The 23,690-nt window shown below is 47.0% G+C and overlaps 2 protein-coding genes across 7 annotated transcripts; one reads left to right on the top strand and one right to left on the bottom strand.

Moving 5' to 3' along the window:
- Nucleotides 1-1,027: 1,027 nt before the first annotated feature.
- On the bottom strand, nt 1,028-15,671 carry LOC121299932 (differentially expressed in FDCP 6 homolog). Of its 3 annotated transcripts, none has more exons than XM_041228176.1 (11): nt 15,520-15,671; nt 12,065-12,205; nt 11,135-11,314; nt 9,562-9,789; nt 8,925-9,071; nt 8,621-8,729; nt 7,150-7,448; nt 6,713-6,879; nt 5,728-5,926; nt 4,339-4,429; nt 1,028-2,508 (listed from the first exon to the last, which is right to left on the bottom strand). In XM_041228176.1, exons 1-11 carry the CDS (start codon nt 15,613-15,615, stop codon nt 2,345-2,347), a joined length of 1,821 nt encoding a protein of 606 aa, XP_041084110.1. In that variant the 5' UTR covers nt 15,616-15,671; the 3' UTR covers nt 1,028-2,344. The 3 variants fall into 3 exon arrangements, with proteins under 3 accessions (XP_041084110.1, XP_041084111.1, XP_041084112.1); XM_041228178.1 differs by having other exon boundaries at nt 2,416-2,895; XM_041228177.1 differs by lacking the exon at nt 12,065-12,205.
- Nucleotides 15,672-16,325: 654 nt separating this feature from the next.
- Nucleotides 16,326-22,708, top strand: LOC121299933 (proton-transporting V-type ATPase complex assembly regulator TMEM9-like). 4 transcript variants are annotated; one of them, XM_041228181.1, is made up of 6 exons: nt 16,326-16,433; nt 16,920-17,052; nt 17,811-17,902; nt 18,290-18,398; nt 19,115-19,246; nt 22,052-22,708. In XM_041228181.1, exons 2-6 carry the CDS (start codon nt 16,954-16,956, stop codon nt 22,199-22,201), a joined length of 582 nt encoding a protein of 193 aa, XP_041084115.1. In that variant the 5' UTR covers nt 16,326-16,433; nt 16,920-16,953; the 3' UTR covers nt 22,202-22,708. The 4 variants fall into 4 exon arrangements, with proteins under 4 accessions (XP_041084115.1, XP_041084114.1, XP_041084113.1 ...); XM_041228180.1 differs by having other exon boundaries at nt 16,864-17,052; XM_041228179.1 differs by lacking the exon at nt 16,326-16,433 and adding an exon at nt 16,549-16,789.
- Nucleotides 22,709-23,690: the final 982 nt, after the last annotated feature.

Below are 23,690 nucleotides of genomic sequence, written 5' to 3'. Positions count from 1 at the left end.
GAAGCACTTTGTCCTGTGTGAGGTGGTGGGCAAACCAGTGACGCTTTCCTGCAGCTTTCTGAATGTTAAGCTGCACTGAAAGAGTTCAGGAGCAGCCCTTCACTTGCAGGTGCCTGCCATAGACATGTGGAACGTAGGCTTGATCTACCAAAGTGTCTTAAAATATGCAAGGGCCGTCACTATCTAGAGTGCATTGTCAGAAAAAACGAATTGAAAAATGAATACAAGTGGAGGATCACCAGATGGCGCACGCTCTTCCGTCTAGAAAGACACCTTGGCTTATCTCGTCTAAGTTTGATGTGCCTGCGGCAGGCACCTAGCCCTGACGAGTGGTGCCTGAATTCACAGTGAAAACACCTGAACACGCACTTACCAAAAATACGTGTCAGTTGTTTTTAAAATGATGAAAACAGTGTTTGAGTAATTGCAATAAAAATAATAAGGGTGACTGGCAGCGTTGCGTGCCTTTACGGTTTAAAACCACAACTGCAGACGTGGCCGGCTGTTTTGCATCGTGGTTAAGATGCTCGCTAGCGGTGCGAGGGGGTCGCTGGTTCACAGCCTCCTCCTCCCTGTTACACAGACCCCATAAAAAACAAAGGGGCGGTTCAGAGAAATCTGAAGGGACTGTGGTTTGTATAAATAAAAACAAGCCCAGCGTATGAGCACAGGGAGCAGTGATGAGGATGCTAATAAGAGTAAGAACATTACTATCAGTTCTTTTGAGGTCAGGTTCTGGAGTCGCTGCTCATGCAGTTCCGAAGCAGGAAGTCAGGAGCTGTTTGACTAACCGCACTCACATCTATCAAACCTGCCTGTCAAGAACAACGGCTTCCCTCAAACCCAGCAGGTGGTGGAAACATTGAACCCCACTGCTCTCCTCAGAATCGCCCCAAAGTACACCCCCTACAGGGAACCGGACTCCTCAGACAGATCTCTTCACATGCTATTACAACAGCGGCATCAGGTCTCAGAGAGTTTAACAGGCAGCAAATATACAGAATGCATTTGACAGTTCTGTCTCATTTTAAAATACATTTATTTCAGAAGTGTTCATAAAGTTGTTCCCACACATACAAACTGTACAAGTTAAACAGTAAACAAGACAAAGGGGTTTTAGTTTTTTTGTTTTACAGCAACAAGCTTTGTACATTTTGTTTGTTTTCCGAATATTGGCCGCAAAGCTACAGTTGACAGGAGAATCATTTTTGGACTGGATCTCTGGAGCTCTGTGTAGCTTGTTAGTGCAGGGAACCCTGTGGAGTGCATAGCAAGTGCAGTGCAGCATTGTGAAAGACACAGCAAAGGCAGGAAAGCACCGTGCATCCATACTAGAAATGAGAACAGCAGAACAAACAGCACCGCCACCCGTTTCCCACGATACACTGGAGGGCTGCTGTAAAGCAGGCAATGACTGACACATTTTCCACAGACGTGGTATTCACTGTAATAACAAATCTGAATGCCTCTAAGACTATGCTGCAACACGCTGTAACTCACTGGTCTGTTTGATTAAGAGAATAATCATCTTAAAAAAGTGATTTAGAAGAGTTTGCATGAAATAAATAACAACAGGAATGGATTCACTCTTCAAGGGGAAGCTAACGCTCAACTAAGAACTTAATAAATTATACAAAAGGTATTGCTGGAAGAAATTCTATGAAATGCTGTATCAAGGCCACATTTTGTTTGTCCCTTGACTGTGAATTGCTCAGTTACAACTGTGACTGAGCCCAGGTCTGGCTTCGTCTGCTTGTGATGTGAACCAGAACACAGCACTCCCTCTGCATGGCGCCCAGGCAGGATTTGAAGCCGGGCCTCTTTCTCTCTGGAAATCTGCTATGCAAACCAGCACCGCAACTCTGCGCAGTGCAGGGGGCTGACAGGAAGATGTCAAGTTATCTTTTCTTTCATGTGTGTGCTGTACTGCCTGTTTCCAAAGCCATTTCACCTCAAATCAAACTACTAAAACTCCTATGTTGCTTATGATGTTTGCAGCAATAATCATTCTTCCAGTGCTTTGAATACTGAAGCATGCAGTCCTTCTGTCTGTGGGGTTTTAGGCAAGGCAGATGTGGTGACCCCTTGTTAAAGTTCGGACACATTTCTGTTGAAACGACTTGGAAAAATAAAACCCAGAACCAACCCAAAAGAAAAGCAACATCCAGGTTTGTACGGATTGAACCCAGTCGATTCCGTGCACATTCAAAGAGGCTGGGAGCTGAGTTTGTGGAAGGATCTGTCTGTGTTGATGTCAAAGGGCAGCCTCTCCAAACAGAAGCCCTGTTACCTGGCACGTTACCTGGATGCCACAGGCTCTTCCTTTTAGGGCCGAGTGTCCATGTCAGAAGCCTGCGAGAGGCGACGGGCCGATTCGCTGTCCACGTTCTCCTTGCTCTCCTTGCGCTCTCTCTCCTCGGATTTCTGCCTCAGCTTCAGTCCGGGATCTTTCTGTGGCGGGACGCGGAAGCTGGAGAACCCCCCCGAGCCCGGGTGAGGATTTTTTGTCTGGGAAGGTGAGCAGAAGAGAGAGAGAAAGAGATAGAGAGAAAAAATACATCACACACACAGACAGACAGGCGGGCAGGCGCACACAAACCCAACATGCAGGCAGAGGCAGCTGCAAAGTCTTATCAACCCTCAGCACTGCAATCTAACAGCAACTCCAGTCAACCCTAGCAAGTGTCCGGCCTCAACACAAGTCTCCAGATGCAGTCCCATGGTGTCAGTAGCCCTGTCATGAAGAGTCTTGGTAGGATGTGATAAGGCACTAAGTTTCGGGCTGCTGTTGTGCTGTTACTGTAGCAGGAGGAGGAGGAGGAGGAGATGCTATGTGTGAGCCACACCACTGCAGTCGTTACATCTCCATTGGTTTTCATTTGGATTGTCTCGAAGCTAATGAGAAAGAACAAAAGATGGTCAATGAAATCTGTCTGGGATGCGAGGAAGCGTAGACTGCAAATGTAGTGTGGTTTGAGAGAAAATCAATTGCTATCATCACTGCGCTGTGCAAGAAAGCGAGAGACTGCTGCTCTTTGAGCGGTTCCAGTCTGCAGGGGTCGGTCTCTTGGAGAGGTCCGTGCTTAAGAACAACGCCGACAACAGCAGCCCCTCTTCACCTCGCCGGCGTGGACTGCAGCTTCTCTACGGTGAATTTGCAAGGCAATTTCCCCCTCAGTTCAATCAGACCACAGCTCTGCTGTTTGAACTCCATTACCGTGTCTTTAGACCCTTTCACTGCTGTCTCTTAGGGGAATCCTCTCTGTAACCTCTTCCACGCTTGAACGGTCGAGCAGCCGCAACACAATTTTCAATAGATTTGCACGACAGTAGCACGTGTCCTGGAGAAGAACGGCTCCTCTATATCGACCACGCGGGTCACTGAACCCCCATACTTCCTCCCCGCCAGGCGAGACAGACCTGTCTCTATAACACAGCTGTGCGTCCGTACCCCCTTACTGGTATCAATTCACAACAAGAAAATAACATCAATGCATTTTCCTAATAAAGCTAATCCTGGTCAGTGTGGGTGTCAGAAGCTAGATCAGTGCATGGCTGGGTAATTGTGCATTCTTTGGTTTTGTGTCTTTGCAACGGGGATAACCTATCTTAACCTTTGATTAAAAATCAGTCCACAAAATCAAAAATCCGGTTGCAGGTGCAAGCAACAGTGGCCCTCCTCAGATCCTACAGTTCATTATTATTCCTTGCAGTGGGGTTTGTACAGCGTCCTTCAAGTCTTGCCTGCCAAGGAGCTATCTGCACTCCCCCCAGCTCTCAGCCTGAACAGAGCTGGGTTCTGGAGGGGTAGGCAGAGCAGAGAGGAAACTGAAGTCAGTTCCTCAGTTTCCTGTAGGCGACGTCGCGCGCGTGCAGGAGCGTGTTATCTAGGTCAGGGGGAGGCGTGGTTTTGTTTCTGTGATGTCATGAGGTGAATGTTCTGTTTACAGCTCACACTGGCTGTCGTTTCTGCGTTAACCCACTGTTGTTAAATATATATATTAAAAATACATTTAGTTTTAGAAAGACATTGAGTAAGACAGAGCTGGAGTGTATAGTGATGTAGTGTAACCAGTGAACAGGTGAAAGATCAGAAGAGAGCCTCTTTCATAACCTTTATAAAAGTTGGCCACATTACAGGAAAAGCTAAACACCTCTTCTCAGAATCTGGTTGATAAGGTGCTGGTTTGCTGGCAGGGGTCCTGCTTCTGGATAAGGATGGGAAGAGGTGCACGATACGGGACGAGCAGTACACTGCAGTAAGGGTTTCAGAAGAGATCCTCTTTCACAGCCACTGAGTAATAAGAGGTGACAGACAGGATTCTGGGCTCTTCTTACCTCCTGGGCCTATAGGGTGCATCAGCCTGTTCATCTGCACGTTCCAGTGCTTGACGTTGGTGCTTGCCTGGCGCAGTTTCCTCTGGGCAGCCTGAAAGGGTTAACAGGAAAAAAAAACACAACAGACATGAACGGATGCCCTTTCAGAAAAGAGCGTGCATGCTTGCATTAGTTCTGAGCCTAGAGCAAGAGGAGCTCTTAATTAGCTAGGAGCTGGGGTTCGTGTGTGCCAGATCGCAGCGGATCTCAGATCCAGAAACGTTTCTTCAGAGATATAAAGGCTTGCAAATGATGAACCGTATGAAAAAGGAAACATTTTTCTCTTGCAAAACAAAATCTACATATACATAACATGTACGACAAAAAAAAACAAAAAACAACTCTGTTCCATGAATTGAACGACAAAAGTGTAAGGATATATTGTGGAACGCGACGTCAAGGATCACCACCCAAACAGTGAAACCCCCAAAAACGAGGGTTTGTCGCTCCTGTTCATCAGACAGGTCTGCCTGCCACTGGCGCGGTTCAGACCTAACAATTACTAAAACATGCAGAGGAGAGTGTGAAGCATGCTGTTTTATAAGGAAGCTGCTGTAAATCAAGCGCAGTGAAATAGGGCGAGAAACTAAAAACGCTGTCCCTCTTCCTTCATTACAAAATCTGGTAACTTTATGCTTACAAATGAGCCCCTGGCTAAAGCCTGTATTTTCCTCCTGCTTATATATAAGTATACTTGTCACTCGTCACTAACAGTATAGTGTGACTGGATGCTTATGAACTATATGTCTGGAAGTAGGCAGTTCTTGTAGTATGTTATCAATTATGAATAAAAGGCTGGACCAACACAAAAGATCATGCAATGGCTTCACTACTAAGGTGCGATAGTGCTAATGTCAATTGCAGTACCAAAACACCCTATTGCTTAAACCACACCACTGTGCAGTACTGCTTTGAAATCCACTGTGCTGCCACACTGCTGGTTTCGCTGTGGTCTGCTGATTTGTATTCTAGTCATTTTTTTTTCAGGGTAGTACACAATACTGTACAAACAAATAGACACTGACTATTCCTGACCAGAAACAGGAAGCTGCTTTCCTGCAGTTCCCATGGAGACCAGGACACCTGTGATTAGGACATCTTGCCACTTCTTTAAAAGCTGAAATGGGGAGGGGGGGGGTCAAACTGTTTTGACAGACAAGGCCTGAAGAGTGAGGCTCTGTTACGGGGCTTCCCAACCCTGGTCCTCAGGGAGCTCCTGTGTCTGGTTTTCATTCCAACCGAACTAGACCCTTAACTGAACTAATAATGTGCTTAATTAGACCTTTTCACTTCTTTTCAGCTCTTAACAGGCAGACAGGCAGAGAGACAGACAGAGGCAGACACACTCACCACAACATCCTGGTCTACTCTCTGCCGGTTGACCCTCACTTCCTCCAGATGCAGCTGGGCCTCTTCGAGAGCCCGGGACTTGGTTTCCATCTCCTGCTTGAGCTCCTGCTTCTCTCTCTGGGTCTTGAGGATGTACTCCTCCTGCTCCTCCTTCATGAACATCAGCTGCTTCAGCTTCTCCTCTTCCTCAGCCAGCAGCCTGCGGGGGAGAGAGGCAGCTCTTGGACTCAAAGGCTGATTTATTAGAAAGCTTGCCATCCCAATCAGGTTTCAAGTTCCAACAGTCTGTGTCACACAAGCTTATTCCGCTCTTCATAAGCGGATTATTAACCAGAGCCCACTGGGTTGGTTCGCCAACACACGGTATCAAACTAATAGCTTTACAGAGCCCTGGCAAACAAGGGCACTTTCTCTGCAGAGACTCTATTGGAGTTCATTTAAAATGCCTGGTAAGTCTCTTTCACACACTGAAGAAGGTGTTTTTTTACAAGCACACGTGGAACGTTTCAGACCCAGCATGTTTCTTGTAAATGATGGCAGTGTCGCAGAAGCAGCTTGTGGAGCAGATGAAGTCTCTAGCAGCTGATAATTAATCATCCTTACATCAGCACAAGACCCGTGCTCACCTCTCCACTACAGAGCTCGCTCCTCAGCTGAATGGTAAAGTGTTCATCTTTGAACTGTCTGGTTTGCGGTTCGCACCCAGCCCTTAATTATATGGGCTGGAGACCGCAGTCCACTACATACTGTGCTGCTGTAAGGAGTAACCAGCAAAAGCATATGTGTGAATGGCTCATCCTAACGTAGTGTTAGGACGGTTTCAAAGTGTGGGTGTGTGCGCACCCTGTGAGGTTTGGAGTGGTGTGTGTCTTTACACTTCAGCAGTGAGTCTGTGTCTCAGACTCCATACCTTGCCTGTGTGTAGCTGAATGGTGAGAGAGTGTGGGCGTGCGTATGTGAGTGTGTGCGTGTCTCAGACTCGTACCTTGCCTGTGCGTAGCGGAAGGCCTCCTCGTCCTGCCTGGCTTTGATCTCCAGCTGCAGTGCCTCTTCCAGTCCCTGCTGCATCTCCTCCAGCTCCCGGATCCGCTTCTTCTGCCTCTCGGCCTCCGCCTCCTTCAGAACCATCTCTGCCTGCATGCTGGCCCGTGCCTGAGCAGAGAGAGGGGTGCAATTACTGCGCTGGAACAGAGTGGATAAGAACCGACGCACTAGCACAGTCAAATCAGAGACTGGTGTGCGCACCAGCGAGCCTCCCCCAGTACTGGGCAGAGAATATAGCTCTGCTGATTCTATGTGGTTGATGCAAAGATAAAGGGGGAGAACCCTACAGTGAGACCCCAGTGTTGATCAGGGAGCAGTGCAGTGGAGTCTCAGCCAGACCCCAGTGTTGATCAGGGAGCAAGTGTCGTGGACTCTGACCTGCTCTGCGTCACGGAGCTGCACCTCCAGCGTGCGCTGCATCTCCTCGTGCTGGGCTCTCCTGCGCTGCTCGTCCTGCTGCAGCAGCACCTCGGCCTGCCGCTGCGCCTCTTTCAGCAGCTCCAGCTCCTGCAGCTTCTTCTCCTTCTCCTCCTGCAGCGCTCGCAGCCTCAGCATCTCCTCCTCCTTCGCCATCTTGCTCCGCTCCCGCTGCTCCCTTTGCTCCCGCCGCTTCAGCTTCAGGTCCTTGTGAAGAGACTTCTTGCCCTCGGCCTCCAAGCGGATGGCTGTCTGGATAGCTGGGGAGAGGGGGGGGGGGGGGGGTTGGGGGAGTGAGTGCCTGGACCACAGTGACCTGTGTCAGAGCAAACTCATTTAGGTTAGTTCCTTATCTGTGTCGATAACACACAGTGACAACCACACACGTTGTTGTGGGCACTCCCTCCCGGGACCCAATAGATGGCTGGTGGAGATATCGATTCTATATATATATATATATATAATATATATCATAGAGTCGAGGACCACCATCACAAAGCGCTTTACAAGATACTACTAGGGTGTGTGAACTATGCATCAGCTGCAGAGTCACTTATAACAACGTCTCGCCCCAAAGACGCAGCACAAGGAGGTTCAGTGACTTGCTCAGGGTCACACACAGTGAGTCAGTGGCTGAGCTGGGATTTGAACCGGGTACCTCCTGTTTACAAGCCTGTTTCTTTAACCACTAAACCACACAGCCTCCAATCTAGTGATATATAGGCTTCAAGCTGGATAGTGTTCTGGATAGCTGGTAAGAGAGGGAGTGCGAGGAGGGGAGTGGGCAGAGGGAGAGAGGAGGCTTCTATACTACTGCATACAAATTCCAGATGCATCGTTGAGAAACTAACGGCTATAGGAACAAGGGAGTAAGTTTAGAGTTTCAGTGTGGCACCGCCAGCTGTTGTGATGAAAGCAGCAGCAGCAGCAGCAGCCCCTGTGATGAGAGACGGAGTGCTTCCTCTGCCCTTGTCTCCTGGTCTATCTGGATGTGATTGTGCAGATCTGCCTGGGGTCACGTGACTTCCCCTGCATGCGGTGCGCTCGGTGCTTACAAACCGTTTCCTGCTTCCGGGCTGCATGGTCCTGCGAGGCTACTGCACAGAGCCCAGTCTGAACTAGCAACTCAGTCTCTGGCCAGAGAGTTTAAACAGCGGGCTCTTTATTCAGGAGCAACGGAGTGCTTAGCAAGGACGAGTATCGCTAGAACCCCGCTTCTTGCTCTAAGGTGATGTGTGAATGCAGGCACTGTGCACTATGCTAGCGTCTGTTCCTGTATCACTGCTCATATGACTGACAGGTCATTCGTAGTCTGATTTTTGATTGCCGAATGCACCTCGAAATTACTGCTGACCCCCCCCCCAACCAGCAATAGGTCTTCATTAGAAAGAGTTCATTGGGCTGACTTGCTGGTGCCCCTCAGCACACTGACCTGTCGTCCACTCCTGCCTCTGCTTGGTGTCGGAGGCGCTCATCTCGTAGGTTTTGGCCGACGTTTTCACGCAGAACATGCACCTCTTCCCGTCCTTATCCGGCAGCACCTGGAATACACAAGGCAGCAGGTCACCTGCCAGTGCGCCACCCTTATCGACCAGCTTCTGAGAAGGGGGGATTTGAACGTTTCCCTTATAGCAAGGTGTAGTGAAGCACAGTGAAAGCAGGGTGAAGCACAGGCCAGCACGGTGAAGAACAGCGAGGGGCTGGAAAGCGTGTTAATAAACAGCGGAGAGCCTCACCTCCACGCAGCAGTTCCTGTCCAGAGGGATGCTGCCCTTCCGCTCCTTGCGGTCTTCGCTCACGTAGTAAGCCAGCGTGCTCGGCCTCAGCGTGAACCAGCGCTCCGTCCAGTTCCTCCGCAGCTGCCCCTTCTTCCACAGGTAACCCTGGAAACAGAGACGCTCATGATGTACCTGGTGATGGGCGTGGCGTTACGCGTCACTCACACAAACTGTGGCAGGTGAGTTTACAGTCTCTGTGCAGTCTCGGGTGAGAGTTAAACAAACCTCTAACCGGCTTTTAAAAGGCAGCGAGGTCAAAAGAAATAACTACCGGTACAGCCCACATAGAAGCTATTTGCAGATAATAATAGCTGGAAAATAAAAAAAACTAAAGCACTCTCTGTGAGTCACAGAACATGACGGTTTAACGTGAGGAGTCTGCAAGGTGTTTAAATTGTTCTGGAAGAGCAAACCCGCTTGTGTAATCTGCAGCCCGTAATGACCCAGTCATCACTTTAGAGGCTTTTAAACAATACAAACACGTCACGAGAGACAGCATGCATTCCCAGGGCGTTTTTATTTTATTTTTTTCATTTGATAACTTTCTGGAAGCCCGGCTGCATCGCTGAGGGGCTGCGTATCTCTCCGCATGTACCTGCTTGAGCACGTCCTCCACGATCTCTCGATACACCTCCTCGATCGCCATGCTCAAAGTGTCCTTGTCGATGCCCCTGGTCAGCTTCCCGGAGTTCACCAGCTCCAGGAACTTCCACACGACGATACCGCTCTGCTGCTGGGGCTCCTGGCTGAAATAATCCTCCAGCTCCACATAATTCAGCTCCACGTTCATTGCCATGCACACCTTCTTCAGCAGGTACTCCACCTGGCCGGCAGAGGGCGACAGAGAGAGGGGGAGAAGTCAACCCTGCTTGGGCTGGGTTCTGAATTGGTGAATTGGGTAACTTTGCCACAGGTGATCTTACTGGTTGCTCTGACTCTGAGTCAGTACAACTATATATTATAAAGACATTTCAGATGGCTGTGTCACATCAGTATCAGGGGCTGCTATATATTATATATGAGTGCTTGACTGCTTCCTGTGTTGATGAGCTGCTGTGCAGTGGCGTTGACATTACAACACAGGAAACCACAGGCATCGAGTCAGATCAACCCAAGCTAGCTCTACACGCACTCGAGAAGAACCCAGAGCCCGTGCATAAAAACTACAATTCCCAGCTTCCCCTAAAGTATCTGAACCTAAATAAAGTCATTTAGAAGTTGCAATTTGATTCTACCCCATAAAATGAGGAGCCCAACGTTTCTGAATGTGTGTGTGTTTTTTTTTTTCTGCTGTGCGAGTTGAATTTTTGGCACAATGTATACGGCCACCGTTTCTCTTCAGCTGGCTTCCATTGTCTACATATAGATGCGTCTTTAAAAAGCAGACTGGAGGGTGCAGATTCCCAGAACTGCTGAAAACACGCTGGGTGTTACAGCGAGTGTGGAAGAACTGCAGTGACAAGCGCGCAGCCTGGGAAAGTCCGCGCTGAGCAGATACCGCGGTGAGACTGTTTTGACAGTACGTGGGGGCTGAGTGCACTCCCGTGTGGGAGGGGGATTCTGTATTGGAGCAGTTTCTCAAAGGTTTGCAGGTGTGATAGCAGGTCACGATACCACCAACGCACTTACATCCCAGGACCCGGTGTGGAAACAGATAGCAAACCATGAAGGACTGAGGCATTGGCTGAGCAACATCAGGACTGCGGGTAATTACACAAAACATTCTACCTGCTTTTAGGGGTCATATTCATGACTGTCTTTAAGAAGTATTTATTATTATTAAATAGATTGTAAACTGACAATGAACATTTTCACCATATGAAAGGAAAACATGCTTCCAATCGGCTTCTAAAAGTGCCATTGCTTGGTACTTGGTTGTAAAGGTGACAGAAGGACGTCTTTTCTTGTTTTGAGATCAACGTGTTACTGAATGGATTTATTTAATACCTGCCGAAAAGGCAATAGCAAGAACAGGTCTCGGCACACGCCTAGCTGCTGTGCCCCTAGACTGGAACAGCTTTTTAAAATGCATTCGATTCTGATTTGAGCAGCTGATTTGTTCCCGTTCAGATGAAGGCACGGCGCTGTGACAGACTCTATAGAAGTGTAACGGGGCAGGCCAAGGAGGCGATACTGACAGTGTGGAGGGGGCAGAAGAGAGCTCTCACCTCGTCAGGCACCATGACCAGGGGGTACTTGTCCTCGGACAGGAAGTTGAAGAGGCACCAGAAGCGAAAGGCGTCTTTCAGGGGGATGCTGGTCTTCCCGTTCGGCCGGTAGTTCTTCTTGGCAGTCAGCGTCCAGCACAGCTCATCGAAATTCTCCTTCACGAAGGAGCCCTCCTTCACCTGACAACAACAACACACCCAGGGTGAAGAGAGACGCCAGGGACAGAGGTGCGAGAACCCCAGAGCTCCTCTGAGCGTCTCAGTGTGTTCCAGTTCCCTCCTGCATTGCAATGTGGGCTCAAAACTTGATGTAACACATCCAAAGTTCTAGAGCTTATATAAGGGCTGATTTCCAGTCCTTCATGTTCCTGTAACCCTTTAAACAGCTGTAGTTTTAATATTTATTTAGTTACATATTTATAGCGCCTTTAGCCAAGGTTATGAAACCCAGAGTTCATGTAGCTAATTGCACCACAGTGAAATAAACACGTACCAAAGGAAGCTCATTTTGGCTCTGTGTTCTCGATAACCAAGGCTGTTTATTCAGCCCCAGATCTTTCAGAGTTGCCCAGCTGACCCTGTCTCTTAATGGGGAATGTCTTTCGTTTGCGCTCTGTCAGGGCAAAAGGGCCACGCCCTTGAATATAATTCAGTTGTTTGCCTGGTAAGTTTGCAGTTTCCTGTGCTTATCCCCTGGTTTACCACGCTTTGCCAATTGCACACTGAAATACATTTTAAAAAGGGCCGATGCATATCTGACAAAGGGGTCAATTCAGCTAATGAAACTGGTGGAGGCAGCAGCTCTAAATACAGCCGCTGTTTGAATAAAGAAACAGGACCCTGGGATGCTTCAGCATTTAAGGATGGAAGAGTCTGTAAGTAGAGGCTCAGAGCCCAATGTTAACACTCCCTGCAGGTGGGTCCGGTTACCTTGTCCAGGATGTACTTGTTGAGGTAGGGCATGTAGCCCTGGCTGGACACCGGGCCATCGTCATCGTCTCTGAAGTGCTCCTCCAGCGCCACCGGGTCGTGTGGGATACTCAGCACCGTGCACAGGTTATGAGACAGAACCTGCAGACGCAAGCAGCAGCACCCATTACAACACAGCAAACAGACCAAGCTGTAAGCGCACTGCAGTGAGCTCTTGTTTTTAACAGCATTGAAAAACTCAAATATTTTTTTTTGGAGCTGCAACAGAGCTTGCATGTGACATTCATAACCACCTGCTGCTGCATGCAGAGGCGGGGCGGGCATGCCTGTTTAGTGACAGCGGACAAGAGTGTTAAAGATGGGGAGAAGCTGGTAGGCATCTGCATCTGAAACTACCTTTAGAGAATGCAAACAAACTGGACAACTAACAAGGACTGGCGACACTGAAGCAGCTACAGTAATTCTGCTGTAATTGCATGTGTGGTGTTGCATAGTAATTCAATTGTGACCAAACAAGCCCAGGTGTAAATACAGTGCAAGTACCAAAAGAAAGCCGAGTATGGGTTAGATGGCATGACGCTTCAGCTCTGCTGTGCTGATTTGTTATCATTTAAAACAAGGCTTCTCAACTGAATCTGTACAGTACCTGATTTCAGTGACAACAGGAAGGCAGAAAGGAAGTTGCTTTTTTCTGTGGTTTGCTGGGAGAAAATTCAAAACATGCACTGCTAGACAATCAGTTCTCATTGGAGCTGTTATTGAACGAGGCTCTTTTCAGGTTCAGCATCCCTTCCTGGTTCTGCAGGCAATGTACCCAATGGAACTGTTGCACACCGACGCTGCCCCCCTGCCACGTTCCCTCAGGCATACCTGCACTGCGCTGGGGTTTCCCAAGCACAGCGAGGGCCTAGCTGAGAGGAACACACTGGCACTGAACCTGGGTGGACTTTCCACCAAGAGTTGCCAAGCTCTCCGCTGACACATCACAGCAAGAAGGTGAGCCAGAGCACGCTCGCCTGACCCGCCAGTTCTAGTCGCAGCCTGGCTGCTTTGAGGTCACCCTGCAGTGAGCTAGCACGGCATTGCTGTGTTAATACAGCACGCAATTCCAGGCGTTCTCAGAGCACACTCGGATATCACCCAATAACAGGGCTCCTTGTTTCCAGCAAAGCAGATCAAAATTGCTCTGTAGTTTTTTTTTTTTTTTAAGGAGAACACACTGGTTTTGGGGAAATGCAAGGCTTTTTTTAAAGATACCAAGAGTACAATGGAAAAATTGCCAGCAATAATTGCAAGATATAAAATGTGCCAAAAGACATAAACAGGATAAGTAAGAAATAATAATAATAATAATAATAATAATAATAATAATAATAATAATAATAATAATAATACATTAAAGGCTTTCAGTGACCATCCCAGGACCCAATCATTTTATTTCTAGTCAGTGTTTTACACCCACTGGTGCATCATAATGAAACAGTACTCTGCAAACTCTGTAAGACATAATAAGGTGCCCTTGTCTCTGTTTTGAAGATTGCAGCAGGGTAATTAACACCTGTCTGCTACGTTAGCAGTGGGGAATTCTTACACAGACGGGTGTCAATCAAGTGATTAAACATACAGGTGTCTCGTAGCGGCCCAGGTGTTTTTTTGATGCTGTGAAATGCCAGGAAACGGCTATATTATCAGTAATTAGGTGGTAAAATAGCAGCCAAAGATCATCTGGAATCGAGATGTAACTTCCTGGCAAAGGCCCCAGTTTTACAAGTACAGGCGTGGACTAGACACAATAAATAAAAATGTTTAAAAAGTCAAAGGTTCTGTTTACTCCTGTTTAGCTGCCTCCATGCTCCAACGTGACAGAAAAACGCAGAACCCACAATCTACCTGGAATTGCTTTTGTTACTGAGAAACACAGAACTGACGTCACCCACATATACCCCATCCCCGGCGACACTGCTGGTAATAGAGCAGCGAGCAATTCTCTGGAGCAAAGTTCAGAAAAGAGAACTTTAAAAAGCTCTGTTATGAAATGAGTTTCTTGTTCTTCTATTTATTTTTCTTTGTAACATATTTTAGGCCAGCGTGAATTCTCGGGCCTCCACCGCTTCCTGCTGCACTATTTTAAAAAAAAAAAAAACACGTATTGAAAAGCAAGTGAAAGGCTCTCCTTGTTGGAGGCTCAGCAGCATGGTGAGTGAGAGGGATTAAGGGCTGTCTTAAGATGCAATCCCCAGGCTGCCGGCCAGGGTTACAGGCAGGACAGGGGGCAGGGGTACGGAACAGCGTCCAGCACTGAAACGAACATCCTCTCTCGCGTAATGCCACGAGAGGTACTGCAGACCAGCGCTTTGCCCAGTGCCTCCGCCAGTGTCCCGTGTTCTGTTGAATAGGGTATGAGGAGTGATATTATACTGATTCATTTAGCTCCGAATGCAAGAACTGACCGTGTTGCTCATGCGGTGGTCTTGCAATGTGGGCTCTTGAGACCACCAGACTCCTTTCACTTGTGTGACCCATGCCGGATTTAAACCGGGCCCCCAGAGGGCATGAAAGGTGATTGAATGAGCCCTCCCAATATTTTTCCACCTTGGAAAAAATACACATTATTGATCGGGCTGATCGGACCCCTCGTAGTCGGATCAGTAGTTCTGGGCTGACAACGCAAAAACAGCTTCCTGATCAAGGCTTTATATAGGCTGTGTCTGACGGGTCCCTTTGCCCGAGGAAACAGAGCTCTGGTTTATTTGCATCTGCATGCAAGCATTAATGGACATGCCTGGTCTTGAATCTTTCACCTTACTGGAGTAATATTCAAATATTGTTATTACTAATAGACTCCTAGAGACGGAATACAGTAGCATACTATACTGTTGGTATGGCATGCAGTATACTACATATATATATACACACACACACACACAGTAAGCACACTGTATATATATATTATAATATTATAGCTGTTGATGATCCAGACAGCGGTTGAGGTTATCTGCAATTAAAATAAACCAGAGGGTTTGTTCAGCTGCAGCGAAAACAATTATTCAGCAAACTTTCAGAAGAGAAGAGGCGTCTAACCCTAGCTCTGATCTCGTCTGCCACTTTTTAAATTGTGCTTCAGCCCCAGTGTTTAAAAATGAACAGCAGTGATCTATCCCGTCACACAGAGGGTATTCTCTCTGCTCAAAACTGTCCTTTCACTTGAAAATATGAAACATGAACCATTGAAGCAAACACAAACATACAACCTAGAAACCCAGGGTGTGTTTGCTCCATTGAGAAGGGGAATTTAGAGAGGGCCTCTTGCTTGGTTTATAGCAGGCTGGGCAGGTCGGAAATGACAGCAAAGCAAAGTGCTTTGAGCAACGACATGATGCTACTGAAGACTTTGGTTCAGTGCCTTTACTAGCATTTACCAAGAAACACACACACACACACACACGCACACTTACCTTGAGCTGTGATTTTGAAACTTTCCCACTTTTCTCCACATCCAGAGCTGTGAAAGCGTACCAAATTGATTTTAATAACTCCGATCTCAGCTCCATTATTACTGCAGCATGACTTTTAACAGGGAACTGTTACTCAGAGACCTGCTGCAACGTCACCCACACCCTTCCAGCTCCTGTTACCAACACAACAGAGCAGCAGCACCCCCTGTCTGTGATACCAGGCACTGCATCCTTCCTTCACTCCACCAGCCTCAACAGCAGCTGAGCACCACAGAAGCAATGTCACAGGGCTGGAAATCCCACTCCTACTGCATAGCACCTTCACCCATATCAGGTTTTACTGCCAGCTTCATTAGCCACACAGTGTGTATAGGTAACAAGCTCAGGGTATCTTGTTATCCTCAAAGTAAAGCCAGGAACAGATCAAACTGCTATGCAATGGGAGTCTTATTCCCATCCCTGGCGGTGTCCCGGGTTTCATCTGAAACTATGAAGCGTGTGCCACCGAAACTATTCCCTTCAGTGCAGAAACAGAGGAGTTCTAATGAAAGGTTTCACTGCATGAGTGTGCACAATAAGGGGCTAGCTGGCTGAATAAAGATGGCACAGCAAAGTTCAGTCACAGTAAAAGCACAGTGAAATCCTGGTAACGCACAGACGAGCATGCGTGATGGATAACAAATTACTGTATGCTCTCTCTCTCTCTCTCTCTCTCTCTCTCTCTCTCTCTCTCTCTCTCTCTCTCTCTCTCTCTCTCTGCACCTGCGTTGCTGAAATACAGACAGGCCAGTCTATGAGTGTGGTTCATAATTTCAGACCAATAAAAGAAAGGAGGCGGATCGCTAGCGAGATGTTATCCTCGCCACAGCCAGTCATAACGGGTTGTCAAGACAAGCAAGAGCAACGAGAAACCGGTATGTTTGGGTTTGTATTGCAAGGCTAATTATAGGACATTTAAACACAAACACACATATAGAGCAATACTAATACGACGTGCATCACTAGCATAGGTCATATTTAAATGTGTTTTGGGTAGATATTATTCTGTTCATATAGCTTGCTGTTGTTGGAACAGCCTGCCATGTGAGAATATAGATGCTCTTATCTTTTCATCACCCTTCACCAGAAAGACCAGGTGTTTTCTGATTGCGTCATTTGTTGGTGCAACAAACATGACGGTGCACGTTAAAGCGCCTGACTGTGTTTCTATGTGGCTCACACAAGCAGGCATACTGAAGCACTGGGCATTTCGATCTGCTAATACGCTGAGGTATATTGAGTGACATGTAATCCTACACTGCAGCCTGCAGCGTGTGCTTTAATATCATATTCTTTTTTAATTAGGGTTACAGCGGTGGCTCTTTTAACACGATCTCTAGTTAATCTCTGCCTCTGCGCAGATTCACCTGCTCCCTGTCCCGAGTCGTGCTCAGCATGCTTCTGCGCCGGGCGGTTCGAGGCGTGAAGCTCCTTCTGGTCCCGGTGTTGATCTGCCTGTTCTCAGAGCTGCTCCCCAGGACGGAGGCCGGTAAGGTAAGACCATTTAGATCGGTGTTTCCTGCAACATGCAGCCGTTTAATTTAACTCCAAGCACCCTCTTAAGCAGGAACAGGCCCAAAGCTGCTTTAGATTTGCGTTAATATTTTGTGTAACATAAATGTGCAATTGTTGATGTTCCACAGAATATGGAAATAAAGTGGGAATTTAAAAATGGCAGATGTTACTACCAGTTTTTATTTGCACAAGTAGCTGATTACGCTGCTGCCAGTAGCTGCACAATACATCTTTATGTAACTTTACCCACTTCCCTTTCTCATAACTTAACCATTTCCCTTTCTTCAGCCCCGATGTTAAACTCCTGTCAGCCGTTTTTTGCAGGATTTCTGACTGGCAGTAGAATTTGTAGGCTGCTGCCAAAAGGTTGCCTTCGTTATAAAACAGGTTTGGGGCTGTCAGAATCAGTTTATTATAGTTCTTTTGTATTTCCTATCGCTTGACACTAGATGGCACTGTTTCTCTCATTTGCCCGTTAGATTTTTTTTTTCGCGTACTGAGTTAACAGATGTAAGAAATAGCTTTTCTACCTTCTATGCTGTAGTTCTGCGCAGCTGTAGACTACCTTGGGTGTGCATGGGCTGAATAACATAAAAATGTAACTGTTAAATGTGACTAAAAAAAACAAATGAAAACTGGTAAAGCCCTCTCTACAGTGCTTACTTGAGAGCGTGCTCCATTTAATTGCAAAAAGACCCCCACCCCCACCCCCCCAAAAAAAACTCATTTATTTTCAGAGCTTTGAAGATGTTCGCTGCAAATGCATTTGCCCTCCGTACAGAAACATAAGCGGCCACATCTACAACAAGAACGTCTCACAGAAAGACTGGTAGGGGCTTGTTTGTTACTTGTACGTTTGGGGGGTGCGGATCGTGACAGTTGAGTGTGAGTAAATGAATGGGAGAGTTCTTACTAGTGCAAACCCGACCCCCTACCTCACCACGCCTACCCTCGCATGCAGAGTATATGGATGTGTGTAGAGCATGTTTATGCTGACATCAGTATATAGGGGTAGGTAGAGACAGCAGGTGTGGTTTTGCCGGCTGTACAGTGAGTCTCTCACTTCACAGCATCAAAGGCAGTGGTCTGTTTTGATTTTTCTACAAGCCTCAGCGTTGAGAGACGTTGGTCGTTGAGTTCGTAAGCGCAGGTGAATGTTGTAACAGCCTCTCGTGACAGACTCTCTGACCAGCCCGCTGTCTTGTGCCCTGTACAGTGACTGCCTGCACGTGGTGGAGCCCATGCCAGTCCCGGGACACGATGTGGAGGCGTACTGCCTGCTGTGCGAGTGCAAATATGAGGAGCGCAGCAGCACCACCATCAAGGTAACGGGCTGGACAGGCACAGCATTGCTCTGCAGCTTCATTCGTTCCCTCACGCTGAATCCCACGGTCCTGGCTGCACAGCTGTAACGTCCCACTGACTGCTTCTGAAAGGGTTAAATCCGTGCCATCGCCGGACTCGTTATTGGCTGCTCCTTGCTTTCATTTCAGGGTGTGCCTGTAAGCGTTCAGTTCTTTAACCATGAGTTAACCTTAAAGCTGTTTACTGCAATATGCCGTTGATACAGCACAGTGTTTTTTTCTGGATGGGGCGAGGGGGGGACGACTCTGGTTTGGTCGTATTATTGGGTGCTTTTTCTTTTCTGAAAAAAAAAAAAAAAAAAGACATTTTGAAGTGGAGCTTGAAGAACCAAGCCCTTAGTTTTAAAATCGCATGGCTCTGCAGAGGGGTTCAAAACAAGCCCACAGGGTTTAAAGATAGTGTCTCTGTGGCTGGAGTCGGGTTGCGGTCAAGGCAGCTAGCAGGGGCAGGAGACATTGGATTCCAGTTCAGCGTTTTCTGCATACAAAATAAAAGAAACCAAAATATTGAAACGAAACACCCCTGCACCCCCTGCAGAGAGCGCAACTTGATAACACACACACACACACACGCACACACACACGCACACGCAGTCCAGGTGCACTGCCACAGTCCCTCTCTATTCACACGCTCTCCCAATGCCACCCAGTGTTTTCTCTGTCTGTGTGCCCCCCAGGTGACTATCATTATCTACCTGTCTGTGGTGGGCTCCCTGCTGCTCTACATGGTCTTCCTGCTGCTGGTGGAGCCGCTAATCCGAAAACAGCAGTCCTACAGCCAGCCGCTGCACAACGAGGAGGAGAACGAGGTGAGGCGCTTCCTCAAGGGGGGCGGGGCTCAAACTCTCCGCAGCACGTTGGCAAGCGCTGACACCCACCGTTAATTGCTGTTTAAAAAAATAAAAACAAGTCCTGCTGAGGCCAGAAGTTTTGCATCCCCTAGAATTTTAGGATCGAGACATAATTTAATATATATTTATGTAACCCTGATTTTTAGATCTTTCATTTAACATCGTGTAATCAAAGAAACTACAAAGCGTTTTCGAAGAAGTCTACCGGAAGCCGTAATAGTAGTACAGTATTTCAAGTTATTTGTTTTGACGCAGGGAATTGTTCCTGCCACCCCCGGATGGGAGGGGGGGGTTATCTGTTTTTATAAATGTAGCTGTCCCTCGTTTCCTCTGCATTTTCTTTCGGTGGAGATCTGTCTGAGTGGAGGAGAGCCTGGGTGGTCTCTCTTAGTGGGAGGAGACAGCTAGGTGTAACTCATTGTTAAGTGCCTTTCTGACGGGCTGTAGCGTGCTGAGGAAATCTGTGGGCGTGCAGGTTAGGAGATGAGGAGTAATTCACACTCATTATACTGCAGCAACGCTCTTAATTGGAGGGATGGTACAGGATCTCCTGGACAAGAACTGTCTTCAAGAGTTCATGTCAAACTCACACACAGTTTGTACAAGCCTCTAAAGAAAGCAGTGCCTGATACAGAAGGAAAGAGCGGAGACCTATTTCACCGCCTTGAGATCCGCTCATCCAGTTGTGGGGAAACCTGGTAGCGACGTTCCTCGGCACATTACTGAAGCCATCTTGATACAGGTCATGCTGCCCTGTAGTACTGTCCCCTGATTGGCTACGACACTGAAAGCTATATCTTGAGAACCTGCACTGTTAGAGATGCTGTCCTCTAATGTTGGGACACAGGCCTTATTTTTATAATCTTAAAAAGTGGTGGTGTTTACAAACGTTACAGCCTGATCGTGCGTGTTTGTCAAAGAAAGGAACATTTAGCAATTCAAACAGGAGAATAATTCTGGGAAAACTGCCCTGCCCATTATGAATCGGTGCGACCTGGGCAAATATTGCTTCAGGCCAACCAACCGTGTGTTTAAAACTAAATAAATATAAGTTGAAGCTGGTGTGCTTTCCAGTGCACAGCGGGGTTATAAAAGTGTTGAAGACATGTGTCCTGAGCTGTAAATACACCTCCACGACGGGCAGGCAAGCCCCTGTGGTCTGGGTCGTCCTCCTCTTCAACACAGGAGAGTCAGTGAATCTTTTTCTGTCCTGAAATCGTCATTTTTTTTTCATTAAGGCTGGCAGGTTCCCCGGGCTACAGCTGAGCGTGCCCTGCAAGTTTCAACTGGCCTGCAGAAAATCATTAGCAACGTTAATTTAGTGTGATGTTCTGTACCTGGCTGGTGAACAAAGAAGCAGCTTCTCAGTTCTGTTGTATTTGGTACACCTCTTGTGGTAACTTTTCAGCTACTATGCAGTGAATTTAACTACTTGCTTTGCAGATGGCAACCTTTTACAAAAATGTTTTTTTGCTTTGAAAAACCATGTGATGACTCAGAAAGCGAGGTCCTAAAAGGGGTTAATAAGTGCCGGATCAAAATATTAGCATTTACCAGGAAAACATTTGAATTGGAAGGAAGGCTCTGAAATGAATATTATTTAATCAAATCTGTTCTTGGTTGAATGCAATACCCAAGTACAGCCGAATTCTTCATTGGTAATCCACCTCTGCTAACGCTTAGAGAAGAATAGCGTTGAAATCAGAAAGTGAACGGACGCATTGTGTGCGGGATGCTGCAGAGTTGTTTTTTGTTCTCTGCCTGAGCTTTAGGCACTTCTCTTATTTCTATCCCTCGCTTCTTTTATGAGCGCTCGCTGACAGAGCCTCTCCAGACTCGCTGACAGCCCTTCTCCGGCGATGGCTGTTTACCGAGTCTCACCACTGCTTCCCCTACCTGGCAGCCGTGCCGAGTGATGGCTGTCTGATCTCTCAAACCTCCCGTGCTGTACAAGATTGTGGACGAGATTCTGTTGAAATGCATCAACACTGTCCTGTATGTTTAAGTTATTTCATTTGGCCCGTGCTGTGGCACAGACAGAGCAACAAGTCTGGGCCAGAGCCCCTGGATCTGAAGCTGTGAGTAAGGAGCAGCTGGTCTGCCAGGCAGTAAGGCAGGGATGTCACTGTTTTAGCTTTTTTTGAAAAGGATACAGTTCTTGATTGGGTATTCAATTACTCACAATATCTGCACTTTGCTTCCTCGCTGAATCAAACTGTTGAGCTCACTCGTGTCCACCTGGCTTCACACTTCTCAAGCCTTGCTCAGTCACAGCTCCTTGACGCTCCTGCCCCAGCTCTCTCCCGGGTGTCTGTTTCTTCAGACCTGAGGGGTTTGAGTCCAGCCTCTGCCTTGCTGATTTTAACACAAGATTTGATACTCCAGTCGTTTCTCAGTTTCTTGTTTTCATATCCGGCTTGAGTGCTTGTGATGAGAGAAGCCAGTTGCCTCTAGTCATTCAGAAAGTGTTTAATGCAAACAGGCGTGGTGTTCTACTTCTGGAAACAGGTTTGGCACACACAGTAAGTCCTCAGATAGCACTGTGTGTGTGCTTTCATTGTGTTGTAGCTTGAAGTGTGCAGTACTGTATAATTATTACCACATGTTTTTTTTTTAATGCATTGGAAAACAAGAATGAAATGTCAAGCTGTTGTAGGTGTCTGAAGGACAGCTGTTGCGTTGGCGTGTGCTGCTAACCCCGTGGTTGTACATCGTGGTTAAACGGACCCCTGCAACGTGTCCCTCGTTCCCCCCCCCCTGCAGGATGTGCGCCCCTCCCTGGGCGCGGAGGGGCTGACCCGCTCCAGGTCGAACACGGTGCTGGAGCGCGTGGAGGGGGCTCAGCAGCGCTGGAAGAGGCAGGTGCAGGAGCAGAGGAAGACGGTCTTCGACCGGCACAAGATGCTCAGCTAGAGAACACGGAACACACCCCCCCAGCGGCGCTCCTTGCACTAGAACCCTCAGCAAACCCTGAGTCCTCCTGTCTTCAGTGCTCTCCTCCAAGCCCAGTTTCAATACAAGGTACCAGAGTTGTTATGAGACACCATCTCTGCTCTAGCACTGTCCAGAATTATATTCTAGAGCTAAACTCCCTTTTTCTCTTCACGGCTGTGAAGCCGTAGAGAAATGATTCCTTTTAACAAAAGATTTGCAGTACCTTGTGAAATGGATGTGTTTGTGCTTGATATCTCTGGTGTAAGTTCTGTGTAGAACATCCATCTAAAGAATGCATTTACTGCTCAGCTGTGTTTCCTTAGCTTCAGTAAATGGTTGATAGTTATTGCACGTCAATATCATACACACCTTTTAACTTGCAAGTGAAGTTGCTTTGATTCCCCCCCCTCCCATCACTAACTGTTGTTATTGTTCTATTACAATTATCATAAATTGATTTTAAATAATGCTTTGGTAGCTTAAATGGACAGATACCTGGTTCATATGAAATGTCGATTATGACACCAAGTTAATTTTGTAATGGTCCAAAAAATTGCACGATTTCTGGCTTTATAATATGTTGTGGATACTACAATAAACGCTGGGTGTATTTGAAAGACTCTGGAGTTTTTGTAGAATTTCTGTAAAATCTAAGAACTAAGAAACACATTCTCTGTTCCGTTGTCTGAAGTCAGTAAGTGTTTTTGATTTATTATTATTATTATTATTATTATTATTATTATTATTATTATTATTATTATTATTATTATTATTATTATTATTTTAATAAACAGTTCAGTTGATCTAAACAATGTCGGATCTAATTAACTACAGCGTTTTAAACATTGAAAATCAAGCATCGAGAGTGCAACGTGGAGATGTGTGTGTGTTCGTTTCTTTCAGTGGTTTAACCACGCGGGTGTTTAGATCCATCGTTCAGACCAGCGTGTGTTCCTTACTAAGCAGGCTCTTCCCTGCCTAGCACTACACCTGGAAACAGCTGCCTCTGGGTGTTGTATCATTTGTTATTTTTGTGATAAAATGCTAATTCTTCTGTTTTAAGTGTATGTGTGTAGAAGTGGAAGCTCTTTTCAGGTGTAGCAGAGATGAAAGCGGGCTGTGGGTTGAAAGCGCGGCGGCAGCGAGTCCCGGCTTGTCCGGTACTGTTCTGGAAATAAAATCTTGTTTATGGTACCGCTGGTAATTACAAGTCACCCCGGGCCTGCCAGACTGCTTAATCGTGGCTTTAAAGCTGGGATTACAGCAATAACAGCATCGCTCTGAAGTCTCGGGTATCAGGGGCTGTTTTGAAGATATTTGCTGCTGGTCTATTTTAAGACAAGGATGGTTGGTTTGTACAGGTGAAGCTGTAAAACATGAAACGATGATCTGAAGTGCTCTGACTCGTGCAATGAAACGAAGGAGCTCAGAGTTCATAGTCGTGCTCCAGTCTCCTTGGGTTAATACT

Source organism: Polyodon spathula, chromosome 25 (assembly GCF_017654505.1).
Source record: "Polyodon spathula isolate WHYD16114869_AA chromosome 25, ASM1765450v1, whole genome shotgun sequence".
NCBI classification, from domain to species: domain Eukaryota; kingdom Metazoa; phylum Chordata; class Actinopteri; order Acipenseriformes; family Polyodontidae; genus Polyodon; species Polyodon spathula.
Note: the sequence above shows the minus strand (reverse complement) of the source record. Positions and strands in the feature narration are given on the sequence as shown.

What these genes read in the sequence shown, in the direction of transcription:
- LOC121299932 (XM_041228176.1), bottom strand. Translation starts at nt 15,615, where the DNA reads ATGGAGCTGAGATCGGAGTTATTAAAATCAATTTGGTACGCTTTCACA. An exon ending in TTTCAAAATCACAGCTCAAG is followed by an intron (nt 12,206 to 15,519) that starts GTAAGTGTGCGT and finishes TTGCGTCTGCAG; the next exon opens with GTTCTGTCTCATAACCTGTG. An exon ending in GAGGCAGGAGTGGACGACAG is followed by an intron (nt 7,449 to 8,620) that starts GTCAGTGTGCTG and finishes CCCTCTCCCCAG; the next exon opens with CTATCCAGACAGCCATCCGC.
- LOC121299933 (XM_041228179.1), top strand. Translation starts at nt 16,692, where the DNA reads ATGACGGTGCACGTTAAAGCGCCTGACTGTGTTTCTATGTGGCTCACA. An exon ending in CGATCTGCTAATACGCTGAG is followed by an intron (nt 16,790 to 16,919) that starts GTATATTGAGTG and finishes GCCTCTGCGCAG; the next exon opens with ATTCACCTGCTCCCTGTCCC. An exon ending in ACAACGAGGAGGAGAACGAG is followed by an intron (nt 19,247 to 22,051) that starts GTGAGGCGCTTC and finishes CCCCCCCTGCAG; the next exon opens with GATGTGCGCCCCTCCCTGGG.